Consider the following 15,147-nt stretch of genomic DNA (forward strand, 5'->3'; position numbering starts at 1 on the left):
CACAGGCCAGGCAGCTCAGAAACCCTCCCCAAGCACATAGGAGTACTACAAATATGGGTCTCAAGCCTAAGAGGCAGCCCAGGCCTCTGGGCAGGAAATAAGGCACCTTCCAAAGCCACTTGCCTGTGGAGGCCACATCATCCCAAGGAAAGAGTTGGAGCAGCTGTTCTGCTTCTTCTGTTTGGTAGGTGGCTTTTGTTTCCTAGTTCCCCATCCAGCTGGGCTGGATAATCAGATTCCCTAAGGGGAGTGCCGAGGCATGACTACCAACACCCAGAGGAACAGCTTCAGGGGAAGCAATTACTTGTGGCAGCAGCACACTCTCAGAGCACTCTCTGGTACTGAGCGAGGTACCACCTGTCTGTGGCTGAGGAGGCCATTAGCCTGGCCGCCCAGGTCCTAATTGCTGGCTTATGCTCAGCAGGGACAGCAAGCTCCACTGCCCCTGCAGGGTTTCCTGGTTCTGCCATGGAAAAGGCAGCAATTGAAAGGCATAGTGACAGGCTGCCATGATGTCACAGTTAATACTGACCCCTAATTAGATGCCTGGCACTGTGTGAAGCCCTTTTCTGATATGGAACCCAAGTGAAAGGAGCAACCTGGTACCCTAGCCAACAGGTCCTGAGTCCTGAGCTTCACTGGGGCTAGTCACTCATTCACTGTGTCTTGAGCAGGCTCCCTTCACCCTGTGCTCCCTTGGCGAGGATGGTGCTGGCAGGCAGTGAAGTTTGTTACTAGAGATTACAGAGAGGCAAACTGCAAACACAGGCTAGGTTTAGAGGTCTCTATGTCAGGATATTCTCTACAAGTTTATAATAGCACACATCTAGAAACAACCTCCAATGGTACAACATATAGCAAAAAGGATCACTGCAGTTAAGCAAAGAGAAAAGAAGCAGTGGGCAGAATGTGCAGTCTGTGTATGTATACAGGACATTGGCTTCCCTTAGGGCAATTTATAGTTTGCTATACATAATTTACTATCAAAAAATATGAAAAGTTGGGCATGGTGGTGCATGCCTACAATCCCGGCTTCTCAAGAGGCTGAGGCAGGAGGATTGCAAGTTCAAAGCCAGCCTCAGCAACTTAGCGAGGACCTAAACAACTTAGTGAGACCCTGTCTCAAACAAACAAACATAAAAAGGGCTGGGGCTATGGCTCAGTGATTAAGCATGCCTGGGTTTAATCCCTGGTACAAAAAAAAAAAAAAAAGGACATCAAATATGTAATGATAACAGTAGATAAGATCAGGAAACACAATCGGCCTTTTTTATTTTTTATTTTGAGACAAGGTCTCACTAAGTTACTGAGGCTTACCTCGAACTTGGGATCCTCCTGCCTCAGCCTCTCAAGTAGCTGGGATCAGAGGTACGCACCACTGAGCCCGGCTTACATGGCCCAGCTTACATGAACATATATATATATTTTTAATTTTTTAGTTGTAGATGGACATAATACCTTTACTTTATTTATTTTTATGTGAGGATTGAACCCAGTGCCTCACATGTGCTAGGCTAGTTGGTCTAGCACTGAGCTATAATCCCAGCCCCCATGTGAAGCTATTTTAATTTCCTTGATGACTTCTGCACTAGTCTGGCTCCCTTGCCTAAACATGAGCCAAGGCCCAGGCTCTAGCCTTATAGTCCACAGGCCTACTGTCTCCCCCTTCTCTGTTCTACTCCAAAGGACTGCTAAACACTGACTTCCCCATGCCCTCCATAACAACCTTGAAGCAATGCTGGGCAGGGAGGGATTGGAGCCTTTTGTACATGGGGAGGAGGCAAAGCCACCCCCACCTTTCCCTGGAACCTTCTGAAGAGATAGAGGCACGGTTGGGATTAGAATGCGACTCTCCCCTCCTGCTCTCTAGCTCTGTTGATTATGTGGACCAACAGCTGTCCTTTGGTCCAAGAGACAACATAGTTGAGGGTAAAATGTCATCTTCAGGCTGCAAAGGCCACCGGAGTCCCTACAGATTTGAGGCATGTCTCACGGAGGCCAACAGAAATGAGGGAGGCCTGTAGCAGCAGGCTATGTGGTACACCCCAGCCATGGCTCTTTGAGGATGAGCAGAACTAGGTAGAGAAAGGCCCAATGGACCCTTGCCACTCAGATATGCTTCATACACTAAAATCAACAACCTCATGCCTCACCAAGGATCAGTGCCAGGTCCAGATATGTCTGGTATCTCCGTACAAAACATGAGTCCTAATGGGAACAGAACACACATCCCTTTGTGGGAAAATTCCACCTTATCAGCACCCTGTGCCCATGCTAAATTCTGACCTTTTCCTCTCAGCCACTTCTGGAAGGAGAAAGCCAGTTGACTTGAACTTGGCATCCTTATTCCCAGTGCAGTGAAAGAAAAACAAACAAAACCGAGCTCTCAGAGATTAAGCCAAAGGGGCTGACTGGGGAGAGACAACGGTTGGTTTTGTCTTTTTCTTTCTTTCTTTCTTTTTAATTTTTTTTAGGGTAAGAAGTAAACACAAGTTTCTGGATCAGTCTAGGAGTTCCAGGGGAAGATACCAGTAATTGGTGAGCAAAGCTATGTAGGGGTGAGGCGTGTCCTCAGTGGGCCTGGGAGGCCATTCACATACCTGGCAGAGTCCATTCATGCCTTTCCAATGTTTTTAGAAGCAGCCCACAGCAGCTGGCCTTCCTAGACAAAGCCACATTCCCATCACCAGCAGCCTTTTTTCTTTCTTTCCTAATCTAAGACTGCAGCAAAATCTAACCAACCAGCTAAGGCAATTTCTGAAATTGCTGAAAATCATTTAACAAGCTTCTGGAGCATCCTTGTCCTGGGGAGACATTCAGACTGTGCCTGAAAGGGGACATTTGCTGGCAGCTGTGGCCTTCCCTAGAAGCTATGGTTTTGCATCCTGGAGCCTGGCTGTGGGCATTTTTAAGGGTTAAGGCCTCAGACCTCCATCCAGATTCTGGCCTCTGTGCTGTCTCCCCTTTGAAGGTCCTCACCCCCAAATCTCCTCCTGGGCCAGCCAGGCCCAAAAAGGAGCTGTCATTTCCTCTTCACCTGAAGCTTTGCCTTTAAGAAAAGGAGAAATGTTTCCACTGAAAGAAAAGATTCAAGCTGCTTCTATAAATTGCGGGGAGGTGGGGAAGAGGCAGTGGAGTGACATAGTCTCAGTGACTACAGTCCCTCTGCAACTGTATGTTGGACAGATTTATAATTCCACTCCCAGTACAGGGGCCTAGATGACCCCTGCTCAGTGCTTTACCTACACCCTCTCATTTAGTCCTTGCCACACCCTAGGAGGCAAGTGTGGTTATGCTCATTTTTAGATAAGTAAACTGAGTCTTAGAGGAATATAACATTTAGCTCAAAGATTCAGGGGATGAAGAGATGAAGCAGAGCTCAATATGAGGACTACTTCAAGTCTCCCACTTGACTTCTTAATTCTCAAGGGAGAAAGAAAACAGAGCTGTTGGAGGAAAGCATGATGGGGACAGAGAGACTTTGGAGAAGAGGTCAAGGACATAGGCAAGGGTCCAGTTGGGCAGGGAAGAGGGAGGGGTATAAGCACTGCAGGAAGGGCAGGCTGGTTCTGGGGCTCTCAAGGGCACTCTAAGGATCATCACAGGCAGAAGCCAAGAAACGGACTGGGAGCCACAAAGATGTCCTGGGCTAGGTGTCACCTGAGTGACAGAACTAAAGGAAAAGCTGTCAAATTAGGCTGAAATAATTATATTTAGTTTTCTAAAGTAAAAGCTTAATAGTTAAGCTTGCATTAACAGTAAAAAGCTATCAAGTATTTGTAATATCCTCTCTTTGCCATCCTTTAATATCATCTCTTTGCTGGGGTTGATCCCAGCTCTGCCACTTTTTTCATAGCTGTGTGGCCACTTCTTCCTGTCTGAGTTTTTCCCCAACTTGTAACATGCAGACAATGGATGAGGTCTGTCATGAAGATTTCACAGCTAACATGATTAAAATGTGTCTTCACACATACCTGACACATGCTCAGTGCCTGAGAAAGAATTGTTCAAGGTCACTTGGTGAGTTAGAGAAGGGCAGCTAGGTGAGATACAACTGATGGCATGTAGCACAACAGAATGTATCATTAGGAAATGACACACACAAAATTAAACCCTGCTTGTGAATTTCAAAATAACAGTGATATGAGCAGATTTCTCCAGTGATAGTGCAGATGGAAGAAACATGCAGGTAGGACACCTTTGGGGTCCTTCCACCCAGAGCCTGGCTCTGGCCCTCTGCAGGTCCACTGCAGGGAACACAGAGAGCAGGAAGACCAAAGTCACTGGTATACTTGGGCATCATGCCCATGAACCCTGCTGGGCAGCCACAGCTCCACACAGTTTCACTCCTGGTTACAAAGGAAACAAATGTAAGTAGCTGTGTCCCTTCTATTGCCCCCCATAGCCTGACATCTGCACACCTGCAATAACATTCTTGTCATTAGAAAGATACCACTTAGGGATCTCAGAAGTCATGCAGGGAAGAGAGCAATCTTCTGTTCTAGTTTAGAAACATAAAAATGTACTATGCTAACCTGTTTGTTCATAAAGTTGTGTTAATTTTCTAGGGAAACTAAAAAGGAGAGTTATATTAGCAATGATGTATGGAGGAAACATTGACATTCTTTTTCTGGCTACAATGTGTTAAACATTCCTGGGTCTTCATGGTTCTCCCTTCCTGGTCTGTGCCAGTCTCTGCTAGAGGGTCAGATGGGATGCTCCAAAGCTGGGAAGGCTGAAGTCATCTACTGAGGCTCCTATGTCACCAGCTTCCCCCTGTGAGTTGACTCAATTCTCCTGGGAACTGAAAGCCCTCCTGAGAGGGGTCCTCTGGCAGCCCTAATGCTGTTCACCCTGGTGTTACCATTCATGATTTTCAACAGGAAGTGCAAAGGAGTGAGGAGCAGGGAGCAAACCAGTGCCGCCCACAGTGCATCACACCTTCCTTCCCCTACTCTCCCAGCGACAGGGCTGCGTGGAAGGCACACATAATTGGAAAGTGTGTCAGGATCTCCCAGACATGAACCAGAAACATGCTCTCAGTTGTCACCTCCAACATGACTAATGCAGTTGTGTCTTAATTAGTCACTGCTCACTGACTGCGCTGACAGCATTGGAGCTTGTTCTAAGGCCCTGACTTGTGATGGGGTGGTGCAGATGAGAGGCTAGTGGGAAGGAAGGCCCATGAGTGGCCACTTTTTCAGGTTCCTTTTCCACTGAGCTCTCTGAACCCAGGTGACCTTTGCCAAAGGCCCTTGTCAGGAGAAGGCAACATCACGAAAGCAGAATTAACAGGGTCATAACTTTGGCGTACTTTTATTGGAAAGAGGACAAATGTGACAAATAAATGTCATCCAGAAGATTCCTTTAAAAGCCAGCTATTCTGTCACAGGTTCTCATGGAGCTCCTCAGAGGCTGGAGGGCAACCGTGGATAAACCATGCCATCTGGGTGAAGCTCGGGGTAGAGCAATTGCTTAGCATATACAAGGTCCTGGGTTCATTCCCCTGCACCACAAAAGATAAAAATTTAAAAATTATCTTATTAGCCAATCTGCATGGTCCCCAACCAACAATGGCTGATGGGGTCATAGGGCTACTTATGGCCTATTACCTACTGTAGCTGTCTTATAAAGACCTGTTCTTAGGCCACTGTATGAGGGGCTGGAAGGAAAAGGTGGTAGAATCGATGTCTCATAAATGGAGGAACCTTGGCCTTTACCCTGAGAGCAGCAGTCACTGCCTGCTAGTTTTAGTACACCCTTGCCTGATATCTGGGACCCAGGAGAGATGAGAATTTACCCCAGTGAGCAGCCAGAAGGAGCGGAGGGCCAAAAGCTGCCTAGGAGAGGGACCCTGACAGTTTTGCTGCCAGGCGGCCTCTCAGGCTCCTCCCCTACTCTTCTCTCTCCCAGCACATTGTTCATTAGGCCTCACAGTTGCAAGATCAAGGGCCCTTCAACTCTTTAGGAACTTCAGACATGACTAAGACAGAAACAAAAATTTGCTGGCTCCAAGATACAAAGCTTCAAAGGGGATTTTGAAAATGTCTACAGAGCATAACATCACATCAGTTAGGCAACCACACTCTTGTATACTTACAAACTTGTTATGTTCAATGTGGGACATGGTGTACTTTTTTAGGTTGACAAGCTGGAGGAGGGCAGATGTCTCCAAAAGTGAGTGTGCTGGAACTTGCAGAGGTTGGGACAGAGTTCTGGGTGTGCGTACTCTGCTGCTGAGGACCTATCACATAAAAGGAAAGGCCTGACATTTAACCTCTAACACTTTCCATTTAAGCCAAACTTCCCAAAAAGGGCCGAAAAAGTGGTAGACAAAGAATAGAGTGCATTTTGGGATGGGGCAACAAGCAACTCCTGCTAGTTCATCTTTAAGGAAATTAAGAAATAGTTATAAAACTTCATTAGGTTCCTAAAGGAGGCTGAAATGCATTAGGAGTCCATTCTCTCCATTTTGTTCTAACATACAGACAGTTCTGGTTAAAAACAAATGATACTAAACAGGGAGACTGGTTATGGCAAGATAATTGGGGACTGACTGATAATACAAATACATGAGCCCTCCCTCTCCCCAAATTCTTCAAATAAAACACCTTTTTGTTACCCTCAAAAGTTAATTAGCAAATAAAATATTTACAACATTAACGGCTAATTCACTAAAGTATAGTAAATAACAGCAAAACAAATAATTTTTCATTAGTATCTGTATTGGCTCAGAAGTCTCATTTTCAAATTAAATGAGAGTCTCAGTCCCTTCCTGCATACTTCAGGAATAATTGGCAAATGGAAGCTGTATTTTAGCATCTTTGATCGGCTGCCCTTTCCAGTTCTGTGTATTTTGCTATCTTTGAGAAGTTTCTAGGGGACCCCTCATACTATGCCTTGGTTCATCAGCTTTCCAAATCTGTTCCCTTCTGACACATTCTGCAGATCTTCTGGCTTCTAGTTTGCCTTCCTGAACTCTCCCTCAGGGCTAATGATAATCTGGTACAAGCAATATTCTGGAGCCTGTAGGGTAGTTCCTAAAGGTTCTCAAGATGGAGCTTCTGAGAGCCTCCCCAACAAGCACCCTGCACACCCTCCTCACTTCACCTCCTCATTCTGCACCTGGCCTCTCCAAAGAGCAGATGTTCATAAAGATGTGAAAGGTTTCTCCTGCTCTTATTCTTTTTCTTCTCTAGTTCTTACACCAGGCACAGCCCTTTTTTACTCATGGCTCTTCCAAGACTTGGCTGGAAACATGTTCCCCAATTCCCCCACTGGATATCAATTCCACTCAGCCCAGGGACCTTATGGCACCCCTCTTGAGCTCTTACCTTCTGGGGCTACCCACCCCCTCACCTGGGCTACTTCACCTGCAAGTTCTGGATGCTCCCAACTCCTGTTTCTTCCTCCATATCAAGGTAAGAATCACTGATGTCAGTGTACATCTTGGTGTGAATGAGTCAGAGCCCTTCCCCATGGGATCCAAATTTCCAGTATCCTCTATTCTGGAATGATAGTCTTTGAGCTCAGTGAAAAAAAAAATTCTATCACCAAGTTGAAGACAGGAAGGGGAAGGGGCTGCCCCAAACTTCCAAAAATCACATGACTGCTTTACTCTGCACCAAAATGCATCCTGACCCTTCAAGGAATAGCTGCTTCATAAATAACAACAAACAAGACAAGGACCAGGCGAGGCGGAAAATGGAGGGGAGAGGAAAGCAATGGGAAACACTACCTTAGAGTGAGGAGGGAAGAGTGAAAGAGACCCCTAGTCTTTCAGTCCCAACACAGAAGGCGCCAGACAACTATTCCTCTTCCAAGGTCAGGATTCTAAGTCCCAGTGTCACTATCTGCGTAGGGAGAGATGATCGATCCCCTGACGAAATCTAATGGTTCACATTCAAATTATCTGCCCACTTCCTTAGGTATTTTCCCCCCATTCTGGAGGGAAGAAGGGTATGAAAGAAGAAAGGTCTTTACAAGGATGTGAAGAAAATAATTTATTCTTTTTTAAACCAGGAGATTGACATGAAACCAGCAACATAAGTACATGATTAAAAGAAAAAAAAAAGATGGAAGGAAAGCAGACCTGTACTTGGATTAGGTTGGGAAGCGGCATCAAACAGGGCCGAGCAGAGCCAGGAGTCACTATGGAGTGAGCATTACAAAATACAGCAGTGTCCCTTACAGAGACACCCTAGGCCAAGTCTGAAGTGAGCAACTCTTACGTGTGGTCAGAGACGCAAAGGAAGCCAGCAATAGTGTTATTCTTACCACTGAAGGCTTTTCCCGTCATAAAAAGGACATGCCTTACAGACATGTTTCCATGAAGAAGTAGCCTCACTACATTTAAAATGGTACTTAAAGCCAAATGTGATTCCCCTGCCAAATCCTTCATGGGTGAAGTGGGGCAGCCTGGTCCACACATATGCAAGTGACCTGAGGCAAGAGGTACGGTTCTGGGACAGGCAGTAAGGGAAAACACCAGAGATCATGGTTAGGTTCACTGGGCTTTAGGGAAGTGTCAAGAGGGTGGAGATCTTTGGCCAAAGTACTGACAGCCTGCAAGGCAGGTACTAGCAGGGAAGCAGGTAGCCAGGATATAATAGTATGAATCTGGAATATTCCCCAAAGGCTCATTATTGAAGGCTTGATCCCCATTGCAGCAATGCTCAGAGGTGGGCTTTTGGGAATTGATTGGATCATGAAGGCTCTCTCATCAATGTATTAACCCATTGATTGGTTCATAACTGAACTGAATATTGGGAAGTGGTAGAAACTGTGCCTAGTTGGAAGAAGTAGGTCACTGGGGACATGCTCTAGAAAGGTATATTTTGTCCCTGGTTTGTTCCCCCGCCTGCTTCCTGGCTGCCATGAGGTGAGAAGTTCTGCTGCACCACAAATTCTTTGCCATGATACTCTGATTCACAGGCCCATAGCAATGGGCCAGTCAACCATGGATTGAAACTTCTGAAACCATAAGCCAAAATAAATCTTTCCTCCTCTAAATTGATTTTCTTGGGTATTTTGTTGCAGTGATAGAAAGCTAACACACACAGCACTACTTGTCCTAGAAACAGGGAAGCAGGACATAAAAAGGAATCTGGCCCATGTTCCAGCTGGCCATCTGTCAAGAGGAGCAGGTCCCAACAGCAGCACCTGGTGGATAATGTGGGAGGAGATGAGGGGAAGAACCCTACTGTCAGACAAAGAGCCTCTCTCCACATGAGAATGGTAGTCCCATACCCAAAGACCTCAGCATCTCAAGGTCTGGGAACCTACATTTCTAACCTGTAATCCAGAACACTCTGAGGCACATGGGTGGAAGACTATGCTTTATGTCTGTCAAGTGAGCATGGTGGGTGGCAGGACTCTGGGGAAGGGGACAGTGGAATGGTCATCAGAAGAAGAGAAGGAGCTTTTGTGAACGGAAGACCCATTTCTGTGCACTTGAGACAACCCTTTTTTCTGACTTAGCCTGATCCTACCCTACCAAGATCATGCTTTTGGAGGGCCTCTATTGCTTAAGACACCTTGCATTTGGTGTCTCAATTCAGAGGGGAAACAGATAAAAAGGTGTCAAAGTGACTGGGCCCTAGTCTTGGTAGGCTGATGGGTCTTGGTCCTCAGCTTCTTCGTACTGAGTCCAAGCAAGTGGGTTTAAATGCATGCATTTCAATGAATAATACGAGCTGCTTTTACTGGCCCTCTCTCTGGAGGTAAACTTGGAAGATCTGGAGACATTAGGCCAGAGGATTACTAACTATTAACATTGAAGACATAGTCTGTGCATGTACTTCCAAAGAGAAATCATGTCTAAAAGGAATTAATACATTAATGAAAACAGAAAAACACTTGGGGCTGGGGTTGTGGTTCAGTGGTAGAGTGTTCACTTAGCACGGGTGAGGCTCTGGGCTGGATCCTCAGCACCATATAAAAATAATTAATTAAAGATATTGTATCCAACTACAACTAAAAAATAAATATTAAAAAAAAAAAAAAAAAAAAGAAAAGAAAAACACTTTACAACCCCAGAACAATGCTTGACCATCTCACCTGCATATACAGGGCACAAGGAACATGTGGTGGCCAGGAGGCTCACTCCCCGAAGCCTACCACTCTTGTCCTGGGGCTGGAATTCAGTTGTACTGAGCAGTGCTGGAAATAACAGGTCAGTGAGAAGGGCTTGACTTGGTGATATTTGCCATATAGAGTTTATCCTATTTTATTCTAAGGATAAAAAGAAACATTTCCACAACTTTGGTCATCAATTTCCATGTGCAAAGTTACAGAAAACTGCTAAAAGTAGCTCATGCTGGAGTAATTTCAAACCTTCAAAGCCCCCCTCTTTCAGGTGGTCAGACCTGAAGTCTTCAACTAACTTCTACCCTCCTTCCATTCAACAATTCCTGAGGGCCCACACTGGGAAAGGCACAAGCTAGCCTGGGGAATAAAAGCATGATAGGCAAGATTCTTCTTCACGCACACAGGGAAATGTGATCCCAAAAGCTTCACATTTGCATTTGAGGTTTTTTGTTTAGTAACATTTTTCCTTCTCTAAAAACTCCAACCACAGCGTTGACATGTGGAAAGCCACAACTCCCAGGCCACACTCTGTTCTTGTTTGGTGCACAGCATCTGGTTTTTTCCTTATTTTACAGAAGAATCTAAATATTCCTGTGAGGGATAAACAGCTACCTCTCTTTTTCTTGGCCAGATCATTATTCACTACTAACATCTAAGATAAAGTTTGCTGGAGCATGTAGCTACAAAGGTCAATCACACTCAATAGGAATAAATATATTCATAAAAATAAAAGTACTGATTAGAACAAAATAATGAAAAAAGTACATCTATTTTAAAAGGGCTGTTTGGTTTCCACTTAAAAATGAAAATTCCTCCTTTGCATTTAAGACTTCAAGTGGACGAGTGTTTCATCCATGGTCTCACCTCCTGGGTGGTTCTCACTACACTGCAGACCCCTTGGCAGGGCTTTTGCATGGTAACATTGCACCCAAAAACTGTCCCAAGTGGATCCAGGTGCCACAGGTACCAAGATGCTCTTGAAGTCAAGTCATTTTGTCAGCAACTTTGGATACTCCAAACTGAGTCCTGAGAAAGTGGATCAGCTTAGCTTCTGTGAGGAATGCTGTCCCAAGAGTCAGTCCTAAGCAAATGGCCCCCACAGTGATGTGTGCCAGCCTGGCGGGCCAGCCCTGATCACAGCACAGGAACACCTGGGAAAGGAAAGCACTGTCACTGCCTGGTTCCTGGGTCTGTACCCCCTTCCTCTGGGACAAGCCAGGGAAAGTGGCTGTGGGAGACCATCCTTGCACATGAATGAGTTTCCTCCCCGGCTGGGTGTGAGGCGCTCAGTCACTTTTAATGTGGCAGAGCTTTCCCCACCCTTCTTAGGTTCGAGAGCTTGACTGTGTAGAGGTCGGTCTCACCACTGCCCCAAAGATCCAATCATTGCACCTGACCTTGCAACATTGCCCGCCTGACCTTTATTGGATGGGAATTTCCCCAGAATTCTTTGTTCCCCAACAAAAGCCCTCTCCCTAGCGTTCTCTCTCTCTCTCTCTCTCTCTCTCTCTCTCTCTCTCTCTCTCTCTCTCTCTCTCTCTCTCTCTCTCTTGCTAGCCTCTTCAGTAAAACCTCGATGCCTCCCTGGGGAGCTTGAGGTTGAGGGTTCGAGGAGCTGTCTCGGAGCTGGTTTAAAGATAAAATGGTGTCTGTGTCTTTAAATTAAACTCCCTGAGGATTTTCCTGCTCAAACCATCTGTGCTGGCCTGGTTGGCCGTGGACTAAAGGTGGCTATTATTCTGGCTTCCAAATCAGATAAAAGGTATGTCAACTGGGCTGTGGGTCTACTCTCTTCCCACTGTAATTTTTTTGTCATGTCTAGCAAAAGGTGATGCTCTAGACGCCTAGGGAAAGGATAAGAGGAGGTAAATAATTGTCCAGTCAGTTCAAGCAGGGGGAAGGGGAAACCTAAGGGGGGGCCAGTGGAGAGCTACAGAAGCATGTGGTGTGGAGGCTGCGGGATCTCACCTCTGAAACACCAGTAATACCACCACTGAGGGCAAATACCCCAAGAAGGACTGGCGACAGGTGCAGGCCAGCCAGGGGCCTGTGTGGGCTCTCTTGGTAGTAGCGATAGATGAAGCAAAGGCTCTGTGTGATCCGAATACCCATGTTAAAGCAGTTGGCCAGGATGAAGCCCACGCTGCCACACCAACGGGTCAGGAGATAGGACAGCACCAGGAATGAGGATGACAGTGCCAGCATTGTGAAATTGTACCTGAGGAGAAGGAGACAAGCAAAACAGGGCAGTGGGTACCTTGACCCAAGATAAGATTTGTATAAAAAAGTGGCCATGAACAACAATTCACAGAAAGAACCTCTGCTTTCCCATAAGTCCAGCTAAGTTCCCATAATACAGTTTTCTATAACATTGAATGCTACACAAATAACATAGAAATGTCAATGTCCCATTCACCCTTGAACTGAAGAGTACAAAATGAATAATTCAAGATATTTATGTGTTTTAAGGATAATAGTTGATTAATGAAGCAACTTAGTTATCAAAATGCATAAAAATCCTGTTCAGCGCAAGCCCCCATCACAAGGTGTAAGAATGTGACCTGGATAATAGTTATATATTAGATGCTATGACAAGCCTGTGAGGAATGTGAGGACACATTGATAAATGAACGCAAATAGCCTGCCCTTGTCCTTTGGAACCTGGATTTGTTTCACAGACAAATAAGAAGCACAAAGACCGAAGAACTTGCCTAAGGAGTAAGCCAATATGCCAGTCTGACTCCCAGCCCCCAACCTTCAGTGCTTCACACTGCCTCCCTTGGGAAATGTAATACCCCATAAACTTGGGTAGTGGACCGCACTCAAAACAAGTGACCAGCCTCCAGAATGAAATATGAGCAGGAAGCGAAGCCTGGATCCCCTCTGGTATTTGCAGACTCTTATATACTCTTTTCCACTCTATTTCTAAGGCTCTCTGGATTCTGGAGCTAAATAGGTATGCTATTCCTATCACTTCTGATTTCAAAGAAGCACATCACTTAGTCATCCTCACTTCTCTGCAAAGGAAGGAACTAAGTCTCAGCAAACATAAAATAACTGCTGTAGTCCTCCAAAAGACTGTGGTATAGCCATGAACCAAATTTCCCAGAATCTGGTTTCCATCTAGCTCAGAGAAGACACTCCATAAATACACAACTGTTGAGGGAACCAAACCCTTAGGTCCCCAAGCTGTGTCCACTGGATGGACTCTGAAGAGACCATCCAGGTTCTGTACATGAAGCATTGTAAGAAAGCCACTGTGCTCCCTGAATGCCCACTTAAGTCCTTGGGCCGACCAAATACAAGGTGCTATGGAAATATACTTTATGAAAACACATGGTAAATGCGTGTGTGCTCACACATGCACACACACTCTCTCTCTCTCACACACACACACACACACACACACAATATACTATACTCTAACTAGAAAGGTGATTTCATCTAGAATTCCAGCAACAAAATTTGCTGCTTAGGAGAAAATCTCTTAATGAGCAATAGAAGTGCAAGAGCCTGCACCTCCACTGGGGAAGGTTTTATTTATTTTCTGGTGGTACTGGGGATGGAATCCAGAGGTACTTTACCACTAAGCTACATATCCAGCCTTCCAATTTTTTTAAATTTTGAGATAGGGTCTTACTAAGTTGCTCAGGGCCTTACTAAATTGCTGAGGCTAGCCTTGAACTTGTGATCCTCCTGCCTCAGCCTCCGAGTTGCTGGGATCACAGGTATGTACCATTGTGCTCATCTTCCACTAGGGAAGCTTTTTTTTTTTTTTTTTACTACTAATAAATAATCAGAATAGTCATTTCATAACAAGCCACTGAAGGTGGGACCCATCACAGACCAGGAGTTTGACCTCTTTTCCAAAAGAAGCAGACATATAATCTGTTATTTTTTTCAAGAACTATTTCAGAAGGGTATTCTACACCAATCCTTGGTGTTTGAGCTATAGATTCAAAAACTTTCAAAGTCATCCTCACACAACTCCAAGTAAAATGGCAGTAATAAATGAAACCAATAGCTAATTCATAGTAATTCAAGCTGAGAAGCATTCAACTATGTATGTAGCCTCTTTGGTATGACCATCTGGGAGGAGTTGAGAATGATAAGGCACACTGTCTTCCACTACAAGAGGCTCTGTAGCTGCTAAACTTTTCAGAAGTCACAAATCTGTAGCCTTAAAGACATAATCCACTTCATAAAAAAAAATAAAGAGCTTTAAAGATGCAATTAAAACAGCACTATTAAAATCAAAGCAAAATTATTCGTCATTGACATTGACTATTTTATAAGGGTTGGTTAACATAAATAGCAATTTATTTATGAATGTTTATTTCTCCATGATCTGAGAAGATACTGGACTTAAAATCAGGTTTACCAGAAAATGGATGGTCAAGGGTATTGACTGTAGTATTGACCAAAGCACCCCTTAGTAGCTGCTAACTGAACACATTAAATCACAGCCACACGAATTTTATTTTGTTTGTTTTTGGCAGCATTTAATCCATAGATGCTCTACCATGGAGCTTCATCCCCAGTCCTTTTTATTTTTTATCTTGAGACAGAGTCTTGCTAACTTGTTGAGGCTGGCCTTGAACTTGTGATTCTCCTGCCTCAGCCTCCTTAGTTGCTGGGATTACAAATGTGTAAAATGGAGCCTCTGTAGATACAAAAAGGATAGCACTGACCTCTTATGTATCAGCACAAGAAGATCACAGTCATTTTTCATTCAACAGTTATGTGGTTTATATATAAGGGCACTCTAAGATCAATAAATCAGGCAAAGGAGCTGTCAATCTTGGGCCTTCCTCTGCCTAGAAAGCATTGTCCTGTCTCTGACCATCGTTTGGTCATTCAGACCTCAACTTAGCCAATCTAATGGCCTCCCACCACTCACTACATAATCCTATTTTACTTTTTAAAACAGTACATTTTCTACTTTCTTAACTAGTTTGCCTCTCATTAGCTCTGGAGAACAGGGATCTTAGCTGTTTTTTTCAATGCTGTATTCCCAAAACTTAAATAAATGCTTGTTAGAGAGTAAATGCGCAAAAG

At 44.7% G+C, this 15,147-nt stretch overlaps 1 protein-coding gene across 6 annotated transcripts in view; it reads right to left on the reverse strand.

Moving 5' to 3' along the window:
* Window positions 1-5,300: 5,300 nt before the first annotated feature.
* Rft1 (RFT1 glycolipid translocator homolog) overlaps window positions 5,301-15,147 on the reverse strand; it is a 46,299-nt gene continuing 36,452 nt past the window's right edge. The window contains exons 12-14 of one of the 6 annotated variants that reach the window (XM_071618768.1): window positions 12,058-12,307; window positions 6,105-6,244; window positions 5,301-5,506 (exon numbers count right to left, since the gene is read on the reverse strand). In XM_071618768.1, coding sequence (XP_071474869.1) covers window positions 5,476-5,506; window positions 6,105-6,244; window positions 12,058-12,307 — 421 coding nt within the window. In that variant the 3' untranslated portion in view covers window positions 5,301-5,475. Of the gene's footprint in view, window positions 5,507-6,100; window positions 6,245-10,839; window positions 11,241-12,057; window positions 12,308-15,147 lie in introns of those variants that run through there. The other 5 variants (XM_071618764.1, XR_011709035.1, XM_071618774.1 and 2 more) reach the window with 5 other exon arrangements.

The sequence above is a fragment of the Marmota flaviventris genome, chromosome 1, assembly GCF_047511675.1.
Source record: "Marmota flaviventris isolate mMarFla1 chromosome 1, mMarFla1.hap1, whole genome shotgun sequence".
NCBI classification, from domain to species: domain Eukaryota; kingdom Metazoa; phylum Chordata; class Mammalia; order Rodentia; family Sciuridae; genus Marmota; species Marmota flaviventris.